The sequence below is a fragment of the Erythrolamprus reginae genome, unplaced genomic scaffold, assembly GCF_031021105.1.
Source record: "Erythrolamprus reginae isolate rEryReg1 unplaced genomic scaffold, rEryReg1.hap1 H_48, whole genome shotgun sequence".
NCBI classification, from domain to species: domain Eukaryota; kingdom Metazoa; phylum Chordata; class Lepidosauria; order Squamata; family Dipsadidae; genus Erythrolamprus; species Erythrolamprus reginae.
In genome coordinates this window covers 268,414-286,204 of record NW_027248504.1, presented here as the reverse complement: position 1 = coordinate 286,204, position 17,791 = coordinate 268,414, and the positions used below count along the sequence as shown (strand labels likewise).

Below are 17,791 nucleotides of genomic sequence, written 5' to 3'. Positions count from 1 at the left end.
CGCTTTCCTCTCCCTTCCCTTTTTTCCTTTCCTCCTTTTCTTTTCCTTTGCTTTCCTTATACCTTTCTTCCTTTCCTTCTTTTCCTTCCTTTCCTTCTTTTCTTTTGCTTTCCTCTCCTCTCCCTTCTTTTCTTCCTTTCCTGTCCTTCTTTTCCTTTCCTCATGCCTTTCTTTTTTCTTTTCATACTTTTCTTCCCTTCCCTCTTTTCCTTCCTTTCCTTGCCTTCTTTCCTTTCCTCATACCTTTCTTCCCTTGCCTCCTGGTTTTTCTTTCTTTCTTTTCTCCTTCCTCCCTCTCCCCGCTCTTTCCCCTCCAAAGTGACTCTGAGTGGCATTGGTGGTTTTTAAATAGAGAACTACTCAGGTATAAATGAATAAAGATAGTTTGTCCAATCTGCAGAGGGGAATAAGCAAGACTAGCTTGAGGTTTTAATCCTTGTCTCTTACAGATTGTAGATCTCAATCAGAAACGTAACCAGAATCGGGAAGCCTTCAGAGCTCTGAGCAAGGAATTGAATTCTGCTGGTGAGTTTTTCTTCTGGAATTGTGTGAAGAAGTCATGCATTTCTATCCAATATATCGTAAATCAATATCCTAATTTTGCACCTATTGTACTTTTATTGCTGGTCTCTCATTTCATAACATTCCCTCCCTCTGTCTTCCTCTTTTCCTTCTACCTTCTTTTTATTATTTATTTATTTATTTATTTATTTATTTAGTTAGTTAGTTAGTTAGTTAGTTAGTTAGTTATTGGATTTGTACGCCGCCCCTCTCCGCAGACTCGGGGCGGCTAACAACAATGATAAAAAACAATATGTAACAATCCAATTTAATAAAACAACTAAAAACCCTTATTATAAAAACCAAACATATACACAAACATACCATACATACATAATGGTCTAAGAGAAGGAATATCCTAACTCCCCCATGCCTGGCGACAAAGGTGGGTCTTGAGTAATTTGCGAAAGACAAGGAGGGTGGGGGCCGTTCTAATCTCTGGGGGGGAGTTGATTCCAGAGGGCCGGGGCCGCCACAGAGAAGGCTCTTCCCCTGGGGCCCGCCAAACGACATTGTTTGGTCGACGGGACCCGGAGAAGGCCAACTCTGTGGGACCTTATCGGCCGCTGGGATTCGTGCGGTAGAAGGCTGTTCCGGATGTACTCTGGTCCAATGCCATGAAGGGCTTTAAAGGTCATTACCAACACTTTGAATTGTGACCGGAAACCGATCGGCAGCCAGTGCAGGCCGCTGGCGGAGGGGAATCTTTCTCCTTCTCTCCTCCTCCCTCCCTCCCTCCTCTCCTTCTCCCCTTCCTTCCCTTTTCTACTTCCTCCTCCTCCTCCCTCTTAACCTTCCCTGTGTGATTCTGATCATAGTTCATCTTATATTTAACAGACTGGTAACGTGCTTCTCAACTAAGTAGAAGTAACTTAGAACTAAGGAGAAATTTCCTGACAGTCAGAACAGTTGATCAGTGGAACAGAAGTTGTCTCCAGAAGTTATGAATGCTCCAACACTGGAAGTTTTTAAACAGATGTTGGGGGTTGGACTAGAAGACCTCCAAGGTCCCTTCCAACTCTGTTATTATTATTTAACTTTGGATACTTTTTAAGGTGGGTGGACTTCTGGGAGTTGGTCCACCCATCTAAAAGTCACCAGCATTCAAATGCACTGACTTGGTCTGTCAAATAAAGTGACTTAGAACCTGAACTTGCACTTAAAAAATATTGCACCATTGCAATTTGGGCATTTAACAAGCAGGATGCCATGTACAACCAGTTGCAGCATCCTGTGGTTACATGATCATGATTTTTTTTACTTTTTTTGATGATTTATGGCCAAAAAAAATTACTCTCACTGGGGAAGCTACATTTGCTTGAAGTCAACCTGTTTAGTTTGGAAGACAGAAGGGAAAGGGGGGGCATGATTGAAACATTTAAATATGTTAAAGGGTTAAATAAGGTTCATGAGGGAAGTGTTTTTAATAGGAAAGTGAACCCAAGAACAAGGGGGCACAATCTGAGATTAGTTGGGGGAAAGATCAGAAGCAACGAAATATGATTTAACCGACAGAGTAGTAGATACTTGGAACAAACTTCCAGCAGACATAGTTCATAAATCCACAGTAAGGGAATTTAAACATGCCTGGGAAAACCTATATCCATCCCAAGATAAAATACAGGAAATAGTATAAGGGCAGACTAGATGGACCATGAGGTCTTTTTCTGCCAACAATCTTCTATGTTTCTATGTTTCTAACAACCACTGCCAAAATTGTCATAATGTTGGATCTGGTTTGACTTAGGACTGCAATGTCTAGTGGCAGTAATTTTGGTCCAAATTGTGATGATGAGACAAGGGCTACCTCTATTCGCTTTTTCTAAAAAAAAATGCATCCACTTCCTATCACTTGAGCAGGGGTCTCCAACTTTGGCAACTTTAAGAGTTGTGGACTTCAACTCCCACAATTCTTCAGCCAAAGCTGGCTGAGGAATTCTGGGAGTTGAAGTCCACAAGTCTTAGTTGCCATGGTTGGAGACCCCTGCTCTAGACCAATGTTGGTGGGTAAGAATCTAAGAAGAGCCATGCTGAATCGGGCCAAATCCCATCGAGTCTAGCATTCTGTGTCACTCAGGGGCCCACCAATTGTCTATAGGGATCTTGAGCAGAAAGAGAAGGCAAAATCCTCCCTTTCCCTTGACCCCCAATAAATGGGACCCCAGGGAACCCTGCCTGCCTCAACCAACATAGAGGCGGCACTTGTACATCCGTTTCAATCACCACCTATGATACACTTGGCATCCATGAATTTGTCTAATCCTGTCTTGAAGCGATCCAGGCTGACAGCTGTCACGACCTCTTCTGGACGGGAATTCCATCAACCAAGGACCCTCTGGGTGAAGAAGTATTTCCCTTGATTTGTCCTCACTTTCTTACCTGTGAGCTTTAGGGAGGGCCCCCTCGTCCTAGTATTGTGTGATAGAGAAAAGGATTTTTCTCTATCCACCTTTTCTATCCCATGCAGGATTTCGAAGCAGTGGAAGTGATGTGCCAGTGCCTGGAGGCTGTTGGGGCCTGGATGGGTGTCAACAAACTCAAACTCAACCCAGACAAGACGGAGTGGCTGTGGGTCTTGCCTCCCAAGAACAATTCCATCTGTTCATCCATTATTATTATTCATAGACTTCGATCAAGTCACCCCTTACACCGTATTTCAAGGCTGAAGAGAGGCGAATCTTGTTCTATCCTCAGGTGCTTTGGAGAACAGAATGACTCCCTCTTCTTTGTGGCAACCCCTCAAATATTGGAAGGCTGCTATCTTGTCATCCCTGGTCCTTCTTTTCTTTAAACTGGCCCAACCCAGTTTCTGCCATCATTCCTAGCCACCTTTAGTTAAACTGGGAGAGCATCTAAGAATGAAAGAAAGTAGACTGCCGGAAATTGCGTGGAAAGGAGGTGGGGAGAGTTTTATAACTTGGAATAATTTCTTCCGCGGATGATTCAAGCCCACAAATCAACTGTGGAAGAAAACATTTCTTGGCCCGGAGTGAAGAACGAGCTCCCATGTTACAAAAGCAGCTGATTGTGGCAGATGTTAACCGGCTAAATTGAATGGAGCCTGATTGTTGCCAGTACAGGAAAAGAAATACCGCCATTGTCAGGGCTGTTCATCTTCCTTCTTTTTCCTTTTTTTCAAAATTCAGCAACTCCTGAGCAAAATGGGAAAGCTCAAGATGTACCACAAGATGTACGATCATAAAAGAAGTATATATTAAGTACCTAGGATAATTATAGGACACCACAAAAAGGCCCTAGGAAACAATAGCCAAAAAGATGGTTGACCTTCATGTTAAATGCTTTGTCTTAAAATTTTTCTGATAAAGATTTGTACGTACAGTATTTAATTTTCTCTCTGTTGTTTGTCTTGTAGTATGTTTGTTTGTCTTTTTATACTTACATTTAATAAAGATTTTTTTAAAAAAAAGATGTACTTTCTCACACAATAAAGCAAATTACTGTATTTTTCAGAGAATAAGACACACGGTTTTACCTACCTACCTACCTATCTATCTTATCTATCATCTATATTACATCATTATATTACATCATTCCTATCGCCCATTTCCTCCCACTTAGGACTGTATGACTGTAACTTGTTGCTTGCATCTTAAGATTTTCTATTAATATTGATTGCTTCTTCATTGCTTATTTGACCCCTATGACAGTCATTCTGTTCTACCACATGATTCTTGACAAATGTATCTTTTCTTTTATGTACACTGAGAGCATCTGCACCAAGACAAATTCCTTGTATGTCCAATCACACTTGGCCAAGAAAGAATTCTATTCTATTCTATTCTATTTACCTCCCCCCCCCTCCCTACCTAATCTGTCTATCTACCTACCTATGTACCTACCTATCTATCCATCTATCTTATCTATCATCTATTTTATCTATCTATATCTATCTATCTACCTACGTACCTAACTAGCTATCTATCAATCTATCTCTATCTTATCTGATAGGTAGGTAGGTAGGTAGCTAGATAGGTAGATAGAGATAGGTATAGATAGAGAGATAGAGAGATAGAGAGATAGAGAGATAGATAGAGATAGGGATAGAGAGATAGAGATAGATAGATAGAGATAGGGATAGATAGATAGATAGATAGATAGATAGATAGATAGGGATAGATAGATAGATAGATAGGGATAGATAGATAGATAGATAGATAAAGGGATAGATAGATAGATAGATAGATAGATAGATAGAGATAGGGATAGATAGATAGGGAGGTAGGTAGATAGATAGATAGGGATAGATAGATAGAGAGATAGAGAGATAGATAGAGATAGGGATAGATAGAGAGATAGAGAGAGAGAGAGATAGATAGATAGGGATAGATAGAGAGATAGATAGATAGATAGAGATAGGGATAGATAGATAGATAGGGATAGATAGATAGATAGATAGATAGATAGAGATAGGGATAGAGAGATAGAGAGATAGATAGGGATAGAGAGATAGAGATAGATAGATAGATAGATAGATAGGGATAGATAGATAGATAGATAGATAGATAGATAGATAGATAGATAAATTTGTATTCCGCCCAATCCTGAAGTCATTATTATATATATTTTTCATTTTGTCTAGATTTATAGGAGAAGATGGAGAGGGGTTATTTTTAATGTCCTTCAAGGTTTTGTTTAAATTGCTGAGACGTCTGCTTGCGCTATCATCTTTCTGGAGGCTTTAAAGGATGGCAGGAGCTGGAAAAATGACTGGAGACATGAAAATGTTCTTGCTGAGTCGGAGAATATGGGGAATATTTTTTTTAATACATCGGGGTTTTTTTTTAAACCACTTGTCTAATAAATTGCATCCAAGGCCAAACCCCCCCCCGATTTTCTCTTCTTTTTGGCATCCTTGCTGAAACGACTTTTCTTGTTGCGTGGCACGAAGGTGTAGGTAGTAGGCAGTGCAACTTGTTCTGGGCCTTGGTCTGGCTCAGAGGTTGTTGTTTTTTTCTTTTATTGAAATGCCGCTTGTCTGCAGAACATTTTTAAATGCTATTTTTAAAAGAAATCATAGAGGGTTACGACCCCATCAGAGAATAGGGGGGGATTGGGAGCCTCTCTGACAATTCTTCAAAATTGTGCAGGTCATTCCTTCCTTTTGTGATTTACACATGCCCTCTCTCTTTCCCTTTCCCTTTCTCTGTTTCTTGCTTGGTCTCTCTTCTCTTTGTCTCCCTCTTTATTTATTTATTTATTTATTTATTTATTTATTTATTTATTTATTTAGATTTGTATGCCGCCCCTCTCCGCAGACTCGGGGCGGCTCACAGCATATCATAACAGTTTGTAACAAATCCAAATATAATTTAAAACATTTAAAAGAACCCCATTTTGTTAACAAGCATACACTCAAACATCCCATACATAAAATGTGCATGCCCGGGGGAGATGTTTCAGTTCCCCCATGCCTGACGACAGAGGTGGGTTTTAAGAAGTTTACGGAAGGCAGAGAGAGTAGGGGCAGTTCTAATCTCTGGGGGGAGTTGGTTCCAGAGGGTCGGGGCCGCCACAGAGAAGGCTCTTCCCCTGGGGCCCGCCAACCGACATTGTTTAGTTGACGGGACCCGGAGAAGGCCCACTCTGTGGGACCTAATTGGTCGCTGGGATTCGTGCGGTAGAAGGCGGTCTCGGAGATATTCTGGTCCAGTGCCATGAAGGGCTTTAAAGGTCATGACCAACACTTTGAATTGTGACCGGAAATTGATCGGCAGCCAATGCAAGCTGCGGAGTGATGTTGAAACATGGGCATACCTAGGTAAGCCCATGACTGCTCTCGCAGCTGCATTCTGCACGATCTGAAGTTTCCGAACACTTTTCAAAGGTAGCCCCATGTAGAGAGCATTACAGTAGTCGAACCTCGAGGTGATGAGGGCATGAGTGACTGTAAGCAATGAGTCCCGGTCCAAATAGGGCCGCAACTGGTGCACCAGGCGAACCTGGGCAAACGCCCCCCTCGCCACAGCTGAAAGATGGTTCTCTAAAGTGAGCTGTGGATCGAGGAGGACGCCCAAGTTGCGGACCCTCTCCGAGGGGGTCAATGATTCCCCCCCCAGGGTAATGGACGGACAGATGGAATTGTCCTTGGGAGGCAAAACCCACAGCCACTCCGTCTTATCCGGGTTGAGTTTGAGTCTGTTGACACCCATCCAGGCCCCAACAGCCTCCAGGCACCGGCACATCACTTCCACCGCTTCATTGACTGGACATGGGGTGGAGATGTAAAGCTGGGTATCATCTCTTTCCCCCTCTCTCCCTCTTTCTCTTTTTCCTTTCTTTCTCTCTCTCTTTCTCTCCCTTTTCCCTTTCTCTGTTTCTCTCTTTGTCTCCCTTCCTCCCTCCCTCCCTTTTCTTTCTTTCTTTCTCTCTCATTCTTTTCCTCTCTTCTATTTTTGTTATCCCTCCTTCTTTCTTTTCCTCTCTCTCTCCTTCAGACTCATTCTTTTCCTCTCTTCAATGTTTGTCTCCCTTCCTCCTTCCCTCCCCCTTCCTTCCTTTTTTCTTTCTTTCTTTTCCTCTCTTCTATCTTTGTCTCCCTCTTCCTTCCTTCCTTCCTTCTTTTTCTTCCTTCCTTCCTTTTTCTTTCTTCCTTCTCTTTCTTTCTTTCTTTCCCTCTCTCTCTCTCCCCCTCTCTCTCCTTCAGTCTCATTTTTTTCTAAATCCACATTACTGCCAGTGACTAATGTCTGTCCTCATGCCAGCCAGATCGCCTTTTTCCTCTGGGGAAAATATTTTCCACATCAATCAGTCTGAGACATTGCGTAACATTTGCAATAATGGGGGCAAAATGGAATAAATATGTTTGGCCTACTCTGATGCAGTGGGATGAGAGGGGCCCTTGGCCCCATGGGGGCAGTGTAACAGTAAGAGGGGCGGCATACAAATCCAACAAACAAACAAATAAATAAATAAGGGACCTTGGAGGTCTTCTAGTCCAACCCCTTGCTTAAGCAGGAGACCCTGTAGCATTTCAGACAGGTGGCTGTATGTCTCTTCCTAAAACCCTCTAGTGTTGGAGCACTCTCAGTTTCTGGTGGCAAGCAGTTCCACTAGTTAATTATCCTCATTGTTAGGAAATTTCTCCTTAGATCTAAGTTGCTTCTCTCCTTGATTAGTTTCCATCCATTGCTTCTTGTCCCATCCTTCTGGTCAGGCTGGACTTGATTTAAAAGGCTTGATTTTAAATCAACTTGATATAATTTTTAAAGGGCAGCTGTCGTCTTTGTCCTCCTCTGGCCCGCTGTTGACTCACCGACAGTCCCATTCACTTTAATGGGACAACTGGTGATGCAGTAATGACACCACAAGGTGAGGGACATAGCAGGTAGCAGGTAATATGCCTGCTAAGAGGTGCTGCCAGGATGGATCTGAAATGACAGGTGCCCTTTAATGTTATATTTACCGTATTTTTGGTGTATAAGATGCACCTTTTTCTTCCCTAAAAGAGGCTCATAATTTGGGTGTGTCTTATACTCTGAATGTATGCCCCCCCCCCCCCCCCAGTCCTAACTAGCTGCTAACGATCTTCCCAGCTCTTACCTTGCAGGCTCTTTCATTGTTACTCTCTGCGAAGAATGTTTTCCAAGCCCTAAGTCTTTGCAAGGTTTGTTTCATTACTCTAACTTGCTCTGAGTAAGTTTCTTTCAAGCCCTAACCAGGTGCCAACAATGTTCCCAGCTCTTAGAGGCTTGCAAGCTCTTTCATTGTTACTTTCTACCAATAATGTATTCTAAACCCTGTCTTTGTAGGGTTTTTTTTTCATTGCTTTACTTGCTCCAGATATTTCTTTCCAGCCCTAACCAGGTGCTATGAATGTACCCAAGCTCTTTCTTTGTTACTCTCTGTGAACAATGTTTTTCAAGCCCTACGTCTTTGCAGGGATTTTTCCCCATTGGCCTAACTTGTTCCAAATCTTTCTTTCCAGCCCTAACCAGGTGCTAATGATGTTCCCAGCTCTTACAGACTTGCAAGCTCTTTCATTGTTACTCTCTCCGAATAAAGTTTTTTTAAAGCCCTAACCAGGGGATCAAATAATGTGCTGAAGCTGACCAGACCAAGGACGGTAGGCAAAGGAATACCTGGATAAGCAGATTCTTTTCCCTTTTTCTTTCCCCAAAAACTAAAGTGTGTTTAGTTTAGGTTGATTAAATGTAATATCTAAGTGAAGCCATTTTTCTCCTCCCATAAGACCTACTATGTAATTTTAAATAGCAACATTTATTGTGCGTATATAGTTCAGATCTCTGCTTCAGATCTCTGCTATATTTACGAAAAATACGGTGTCTGTCTGTCTCTGTCTCTCTCTCTCTCTCTCTCTCTGTCTGTCTGTCTGTCTATCAATCTATCTATCTATCTATCTATCTATCTACCTATCTATTTTTAAAATATTGTTAATGCTTTAAATTCAGCATGCCTTCTTTTCTTGCTTTCAGAAAAAGCCACGGTTTGCTTCGGGAGTATGTTCATACAGCTTCCAAAAGCAAAAACCCAGGAGATGCTACAGAGAGGTGAGTGTCCTAATCATTTAATTCTGCCATTTGCAGAATTAAACATAGAAACATAGAAGATTGACGGCAGAAAAAGACCTCATGGCCCATCTAGTCTGCCCTTATACGATTTCCTGTATTTTATCTTAGGATGGATCTATGTTTATCCCAGGCATGTTTCAATTCATTTCCTGTGGATTTACCAACCATGTCTGCTGGAAGTTTATTCCAAGCATCTACTACTCTTTCAGTCAAATAATATTTTTTCACATTGCTTCTGATCTTTTCCCCCAGCTAACTTCAGATTGTGTCCCCTTGTTCTTGTGTTCACTTTCCTATTAAAAACACTTCCCTCCTGGACCTTATTTAATCCTTTAACATATTTAAATGTTTCGATCATGTCCCCCCTTTCCCTTCTGTCCTCCAGACTATACAGATTGAGTCCATGAAGTCTTTCCTGATACGTTTTATACTTAAGACCTTCCACCATTCTTGTAGCCCGTCTTTGGACCCCTTCAATTTTGTCCATATTTTTTTGTAGGTGAGGTCTCCTGAACTGGACACAGTATTATTCCAAATGGGGTCTCACCAGCGCTCTATATAAGGGGATCACAATCTCCCGTAATATAGCTATATATTATTTTCCAATCAGAGAGAAATAATAATAATAATAATAATAATAATAATAATAATAATAATAATAATTTATTAGACTTGTATTTGTAGAGAGAAAACAAAGCTTTTGTTCCTTTTGGTTCGTCCGCCTCTTCCTTCCCACCTCCCTGCTTTTTTTCCTCCACCCCCCCACCCCCCCCGTGGGAGGATCGGCATATTTAGGAAGCAGATTGGGCCGTTCCCCCCCCCCCCCCCCCCTGCCTTCTCGTGCGGGTGGCATAAGGGCTTCCCAGACTGTTAGGAAGCGGTGCCAGTCCCGGCACTCTCAGCCTCTCTCAGGAGCCACCTGCAGTCCTGTGTGAGAAGACCTCTTTGTCAAGAGAAGAAGACCAAACCGAAGCTTTTCAGAACCTTTGCCTGCAATTTGCACAACGTGGACAATGGGAATGACTCCACAGCCGCCCCGAGTCCCATGGGATCGGGCGGAATAGAATCAAATAAATTACATAACTTAAATTAAATTAAAAATTCAGACGTGTTCTCGGCTACCTGCGAGGGGTTACGCTGTATATGTGTGTGTGTGAGAGAGAGAGACAGGGAGAGAGGGGGAAAGGAAGGGAAGGGAAAGGATAGGGAGGGAAAGAGATAAGAAAGGAAAGGAGAGAGAGAAAAAGGAAGAAGGAGAGGAGAGGAAAGCGATAGGAGAGAAAAGGAAAGGAAGAGATGGGAAAGGAAAGGGGAGAGAAAGGAGAGGAAAGAATGGGAGAGGAAAGAGAGAGAGAGGAAATGAAAGGGAGTAAAGGATAGAATGGGAGAGCAAAGGAAAGGAAAGGATAGGAGAGAGGAAAGGGATAGGATAGGATAGGAAAGGAGAGAAAGAAAAGGGGAAAGAAGAAAGGAGAGAGAGAGGAAATGAAAGAATGGGAGAGCAAAGGAAGAGAGGAGAGGAAAGCAAAGGAAGATAGAGAGGAAAGGAAAGAAAGAGATAGGAGAGAGAGAGAAGAAAGAGAGAGGAAATGAAAGGGATAGAGAGGAAAGGAAAGAATGGGAAAGGAAGAGAGGAAAGGAAAGAAAGGATAGAAAAGGGGAAAGAGAAGTAAAGGAGAGAGAGAGAGGAAATGAAAGAATGGGAGAGCAAAGGAGAGGAAAGCAAAGGAAGAGAGAGGAAAGGAAAGGAGAGAAAGGAAAGTAAGAAAGAGGAAACGGGAAAGAGGGGAAATGAGAGGGAGAGAGAGTAAAGGAAAGAATCAGGAAAGGAAAGGAAGAGATAGGAAAGGGGGAGAAGAAAGGAGAGAAAGAAAGAGAAAGAGAGAGGAAACAAATAAGAAAAGAAAGACAGAAAGGGACAGAGAACATGTATAAGTCACAAAGGACCAGCCCAATCTTGAAGAGCCATGACTACTAATATGGACGGATGGATTGGGGGCACCACCAATGTAGGTAGGATCAGTAGTATAAGAAAAGGGCACTTTTATCACGATAGCCGCATTGCTGAGGGAAACCAGGAGATATAGCTAATCCTTACCACCACAATTGAGCCCAAAATCTCCATTGCTAAGCAAGGCAGCTGTTAAATGAGCTTGGCTCCTACTTACGATCGTTTTTGACACAGTAGCTAAGCGAAGCTGCAGTTGCAGAGCTGGTGGCAGAGTCGGACAATGAGGAGGTTGGGTAGGGACTTGAGCCAGTTCTGAAGCCTGGGGAAGGCTCGGACGGATGCTCTGCATCGGGTGCAGAGATAGAGCCAGGGCTGTCCGGCATTTCCCAGCTGCCTTTGGAGTTGGAAATAAGTGGGGAGGAAGAACAGCTGGGGCCCGTTCCAGATCCACCTATGTGCAGAGCAGTTAGGAGAGCAGAGCAACAGGTGGACATGGAGTCAATTTGGGAAGCAAAGCTCACGTGGATGCTGAATGGCCCCAACCTGGCTGGGGAATAAATAGAAGGGAAGGGGAGTTGTGGTCGTAGGAGACAACAGTTCGTGTTTCTGAAGATTTTGCTTAATGTGTTTCATGCATTGTAAGACTGCTTGCCAGAACTTAATTTGCGACATCGGCAGGGAACTGATAAGGTCTGTTGTTGCCGTTAAAGTCCTTGAAGGACTTCTTGTCTGGACATTTCAGTAGGTAAATGCCAGGTAAATGCGCTGATGAGACCCCATTTGGAATAATACTGTGTTCAGTTCTGGAGACCTCACCTACAAAAGATATTGATAAAATTGAAAGGGTCCAAAGAAGGGCTACAAAAATGTTGGAAGGTCTTAAGCATAAAACGTATCAGGAAAGACTTCATGAACTCAATCTCTATAGTCTGGAGGACAGAAGGGAAGGGGGGGGGGGCATGATCGAAGCATTTAAATATGTTAAAAGGTTAAATAAGGTTCAGGAGGGAAGTGTTTTCAATAGGGAAGTGAACACAAGAACAGGGGGGCACCATCTGAGGTTAGTTGGGGGAAAGATCAGCAGGAATGTGAGAAAATATGATTTGACTGAAAGAGTAGTAGATGCTTGGAACAAATGTCCAGCAGACATGGTTGGTAAATCCACAGTAACTGAATTGAAACATGCCTGGGATAAATGTAGATCCATTGTAAGATAAAATACAGGAAATAGTATAAGGGCAGACTAGAGGGACCAGGAGGTCTTTTTCTGCTGTCAATCTTGTTTCTATTTGCTGGGTCAGTACACCGTCTTTAAGTGAATCCAGCCCCCCTCCCCCCTTGATTCACCTGTCAGAAGCCAGCCTTGGTAGGTCACAAACGGTGGTCATGTGACGTTGCAACTGTCATAAGTATGGGCCAGTTGCCATTCAACTGAATTTCGATCACGGGAGCATGGGAATGCCGAAACATCAGTGGTCGTAAGTGTGAATACCAGTCATAAGTCACTTTTTTCAGTGCTGGCCACTTTTGAGCAGTGGCTAAACGAATGGCTACCTGGATTGATTTGAACGAATGGAATTAAATTCGAATGTATTCATTCTGAATTCATTAATGGAATTTTAACTAATGAATGGAATGAATTAATTTGAATTCGTTAATGGGATCAAAGCCAGTAGGCATCTGTTCGGGCTTTCAATCTATCTCACCAGCGGCCGGTTCCTCACCTCATCTTTCCGCAGATCAAGAGCTGCTGGAGGAAGAAATTGCGAAATTGCAGCAGGAGCTCAAAGTGAAAGTCAGCCATCTCATGGAGGCTCAAGGTAGGTCAGACATTTAGGCAAGGAAAACAAAACGCACAGGTGCAGTATACCGTGTTTCCCCGAAAATATTATTATATTAATTTTTACTCCAAAAGTTGTGCTACGTCTTATTTTCGGGGGGTGCCTTATATTTCTCAAATAAGACAAATTCACAGGCAGAAAAGCTGACACCCCCAAAGAAAGTGTATACCGTACGGTACACTGATTATGGTACAGTACCTGTCAGTATGGCACCCCCACACACAAACGACGGCACTTATACGGTACAACAGTACACTCCCGCTATTGCAGCTTCCGGCCACCAGAGGAGCTACAGTCTACGCACTGTAGTGGAGACTGTAATGGCGGTGGGACAGCAGCAGACTGTGTCTGCTGTACTGGACGGTACAAAGCGATGGAAGGGGCCAGCAGGGGACGCCACATTATTACGGTACCGCTATGAACAGCTTTGAATGGTACCGTGTTTCTCCACCATACCGTATGTAAACTTGACTACGCCTTATTTTCGGGGGGTGCCTTATATTAGCAAATTCTGCAAAACCTCTGATATGCCTTACTTTCAGGGTACGTCTTATTTTCGGGGAAACAGGGTATTTGGTACCTTGCTCAACAGTAGTAACTGCGAGAGGGATTTTGGAATCCTAGTGGACAACCATTTAAACAGGAGCCAGCCGTGTGCAGCAGCTGCCAAAAAAGCCAACGCAGTTCTCGGCTGCATCAACAGAGGGAGAGAATCAAGATCACGTGAAGGGTTAATGTCACTTTATAAGGCCTTGGTGAGGCCACACTTGGAACACTGCATCCAGTTTTGGTCACCACGATGCAAAAAGGATGTTGAGACTCTAGAAAAAGTGCGGAGAAGAGCAACAAAGAGGATTAGGGGATAAATGGAGGCTAAAACATAGGAAGAACGGTTGCAGGAACTGGGCATGGCTAGTTGAATGAAAAGAAGGACCAGTGAGACAGGATAGCAGCCTTCCAATATCTCAGAGGTTGCCAGAAAGAAGAAGGAGTCAAGCTATTCTCCAAAGCACCTGAGGGTAGAACAAGAAGCAATGGGTGGAAACTAAACAAGGAGAGAAGCAACGTGGAATTAAGGAGACATTTCCTGACAGAATAATTAACCAGTGGAACACCCTGCCACCAGAAGTTGTGAATGGGTCTAACACTGGAGGTTTTTAAGCAGATGTTGGATATCCATCTGTCTGAAGTAGCGTAGGGTTTCCTGCCTAAGCAGGGGGTTGGACTAGAAGACCTCCAAGGTCCCTTCCAACTCTGTTGTTATTATTATTATTATTAGGTACCCACCTGGCTACCTCACCTGATTCGAGAGGAAACCTGAGTACATTTTCTTCACCTTTTCAATTGGCTAGTTGTGTGAATGGCATCTCCTTGCCTCCCCCACCCCCCTCAAATTCATAGTAGTGTCTTTTAGCCATTCCCAGAAGCGATGCGGTAGACTGGGAGGGAGAAGATTGAGGTTCCTCTCCTAAATGTTATTTTTATTTCTTAATTTTATTCAGCATTCATGAATTTTATTCAACTTCAGATCGTGCAGAATGCAGCTGCGAGAGCAATCATGGGCTTCCCTAAATATACCCATGTCACACCAACACTCCGCAGTCTGCATTGGTTGCCGATCGGTTTCCAGTCACAATTCAAAGTGTTGGTTATGACCTATAAAGCCCTTCATGGCATCGGACCAGAATATCTCCAGGACTGCCTTCTGCTGCACGAATCCCAGCGACCAGTTAGGTCCCACAGAGTTGGCCTTCTCCGGGTCCCATCAACTAAACAATGTCGTTTGGCGGGACCCAAGGGAAGAGCCTTCTCTGTGGCTGCCCCGACCCTTTGGAACCAACTCCCCCCGGATATCAGAGTTGTCCCCACCCTCCTTGCCTTTCGTAAGCTCCTTAAAACCCACCTCTGTCGTCAGGCATAGGGGAATTCAGATTTTCTCTCCCCTAGGCTTATAAAATTTATGCATGGTATGTTAGTATGTATGATTGGTTTCTAAATTGGGGTTTTAAATTAACTTAAATATTAGATTTGTTTTCATTGTATTACTGTTGCTGTGAGCCGCCCCAGTCTGCGGAGAGGGGCGGCATACAAATCTGATTAACAAATAAATAAATACCGGTAAATGATTATTATTATTATTATTATTTATTTATTTATTAGACTTATATGCTGCCCTTCTCTGGGGACCCGGAGAGGGGTGGCATTTTATATGCTATTTGTATACATCCCTAATTCTTCTCTGTGGCGGCCCCGGCCCTCTGGAACCAACTCCCCCCGGAGATTAGAACTGCCCCTACTCTCCCTGCCTTCCGTAAACTCCTTAAAACCCACCTTTGCCGTCAGGCATGGGGGAACTAAAACATCTCCCCCTGGGCACGTTTACTTTATGCATGGTATGTCTGTATGTGTGACTGTTAGCAAATGGGGTTTTTTAAATATTTAAATATTTTACATCTGTTTGATTGCTTATGATTTGTTTTTTACATGTTGTGAGCCGCCCCGAGTCTTCGGAGAGGGGCGGCATACAAATCTAAGTAATAAATAAATAAATAAATAAATAATTCTCCTTCCTATTTTGCTCACAACAACTTTGTGAGATGTGGTGGGCTGAGAGAGACCGGGGCTGACACGAAGTCATGCAGCCAGTTTTCATACCTCAAACAGGACTAGAACTCACCGTCTCCTGGTGATTGGCCCAAAGTTGTTAGCCTGGTGCCTTAGCCACTAAACCAAATGGGCTCCTAATGGTTTCATAATTTTTCCTTTGAAGGAAAACCAGAACTGAAAGGCTTCGATTTGAAACCCTTGACCTCTGAAGAAATGTGGTTCATGAAGAAAGTGGTAGACAACTGAAGCCATCCCCTGGTGTCGATTCCCCTGGCAGCTGTCGGCGTGCGCAGTGTGTGAAGGAGAGCAGCTTTCCATGCTCCTGTGTGTTTAACCAGCAGTAGAGCATTTCATGGGCATCTTTGATGCCCACCTCTTAAAGCTAGTGAGATGCCTCCAAACGTGACCAGAGAAGACGTCATTGACGCTTTGTGGACCGTTGATTAAAAATTTGAGGAAAGTGCAGAATTCTGCACTTTGGAGATTTGATTTTGAATGCGAACGATTGAAAATGTGGTTGTAGGACTTTACATTTGTCTAGCCTCTATGCGCAAAGGCCTGTGTGACAATAAATGGAACAAGTTTCCAGTTGGGAGAAAGGTAGGAAATGATTTCTGCTTCACTTCGGTTGTGTTTGTCTACCCACAATTGTCTCTATTAAAACTTTGGAGATAAAGGACAATTTCTGTCCCCTATTTCATCTATGTCTTTGCCTTCTGTTTATATACGCTACCTTGCCCGGTCAATGTTGGTGGGATTGTGGTTTTCTTCTTGTTTAGATTGTCCTTTAATGGAGTCACGGTGTCTAATCAGAGAGCAAAGGCCATTCCCTCCTAGCACTGAGGGGCGGCATACAAATCTCATTAATAAATAATAAATAAATAAATAAATAAATGATACCTAGTTGGGTCCCAAAATGTCTGCGAGAGAACAACTAAGCTTAAGAGGGTACCAAGAACCTCACATCCCTCCTTCTCCTTCCCTCTGATCCTCCCTCTTCTCTCCCGCCTTCCTCCTCCTCCAACTCTATTGATGATGTTACCTAGTGTTGTGGTTAGCTCTGGCCCAGCTCCTGCCCCAAGGACTGTGGATGTGGGGGAGACATCCACATGCTGCAGGCCTGTTTTGCCCCCGGTGGAATCTGCTGATGAAGGCTCCTCTGACCAAGAAGACATGAGTGACAGGGAGGAGGAGAGAGTGGCAGACAGCTCAGAAGGACATCAATTATCTCTCTCCTCCTTGGATTCGGAACAAGAGTTAATGATACAGCCACGCATGCGGAGAGCGGTGCATAGGCAGCAACAACTGAGAGATTATTATCAAAGAAAATGAGGCCACTAGTGGTTGGGTGGGGCTGTGGTCATTAAATAGCAGCCTGTGGGTTTGGCCATTGTGGAGGATTATCTAATCGTTGTGTTTCGTGACTGCTTTACTGACTTGGACCTTTTGTGTGCTGATTTTCCCCCGCTTTGAAACTAAACAAGAGCAAAGTGTGTTTCACTTTGTGAAAGAAGAAGGACTGTGAATTGCCTCACAGCTGCAAGCTAAGTATCACAGAACTGATAAGGGACTTGTACAAATGACCAGTTTGTTTGGAGACGAGTGCTCTTTGCTATACCAAAAGAGGGCTTGGTTTAAGTGAATTTTCATTATAAAGAACATGGTTTTGAATTTTCAAACGTGTGTGTGTCTGAAATTTGTACCTGTGAATTTTTGGGAGGAGTCTACCAGAGAGCCCAACAGAACACCTAGTTGGGTCCCAAAGTGTCTGCGAGAGAACAACCAAGCTTAGAGAGCCTGAAGAAACTCACCTCCTTCCTCCTCCTCCCCCCTCCTCCTCCTGCCTTCTTCCTCCTCCAACTCCATTCCCTCCTAGCACTGATGATGTTCCCCAGTTGGGTCATGAAACGTCTGCAAGAAATCAGCCAAGCTTAAGAGATTATGAAGAACCTCATCTCCCTTCTCCTCCTCCTTCCCCCTCCCTATGATCCTTCCTTTCCTCTCCTGCCTTCCTCTTCCTCCAACTCCACTCCCACCTAGAAGTTACCTACAGGGGGTGGACAAAGAAATGGAAACACTTGACTTTTTGGCGTCATAATGTTTGAACATGTTCAAATCAATCCAAACTTGGCATATTTTAATGTTTTTTAAAAAATTCTGTTATTTGATGTTTTTTAAAACTACATTTTTTTAAAACAGAAATTTAAGGAAATGGGTTATAACCTTCTAGAAACGGCAGACCTCTCAGACTTTCAAAGAGGCCCAATTGTTGGTGCTCGAAT

At 43.3% G+C, this 17,791-nt stretch overlaps 1 protein-coding gene across 1 annotated transcript; it reads left to right on the top strand.

Moving 5' to 3' along the window:
* Positions 1 to 449: 449 nt before the first annotated feature.
* Positions 450 to 16,204, top strand: LOC139155701 (p53 and DNA damage-regulated protein 1-like; the record flags this gene model as incomplete). Its single annotated transcript, XM_070730948.1, has 4 exons — positions 450 to 525; positions 9,015 to 9,089; positions 12,801 to 12,881; positions 15,673 to 16,204. Coding segments are annotated over 4 exons (315 nt in total), but the record flags the coding sequence as incomplete, so codon positions are not given.
* Positions 16,205 to 17,791: the final 1,587 nt, after the last annotated feature.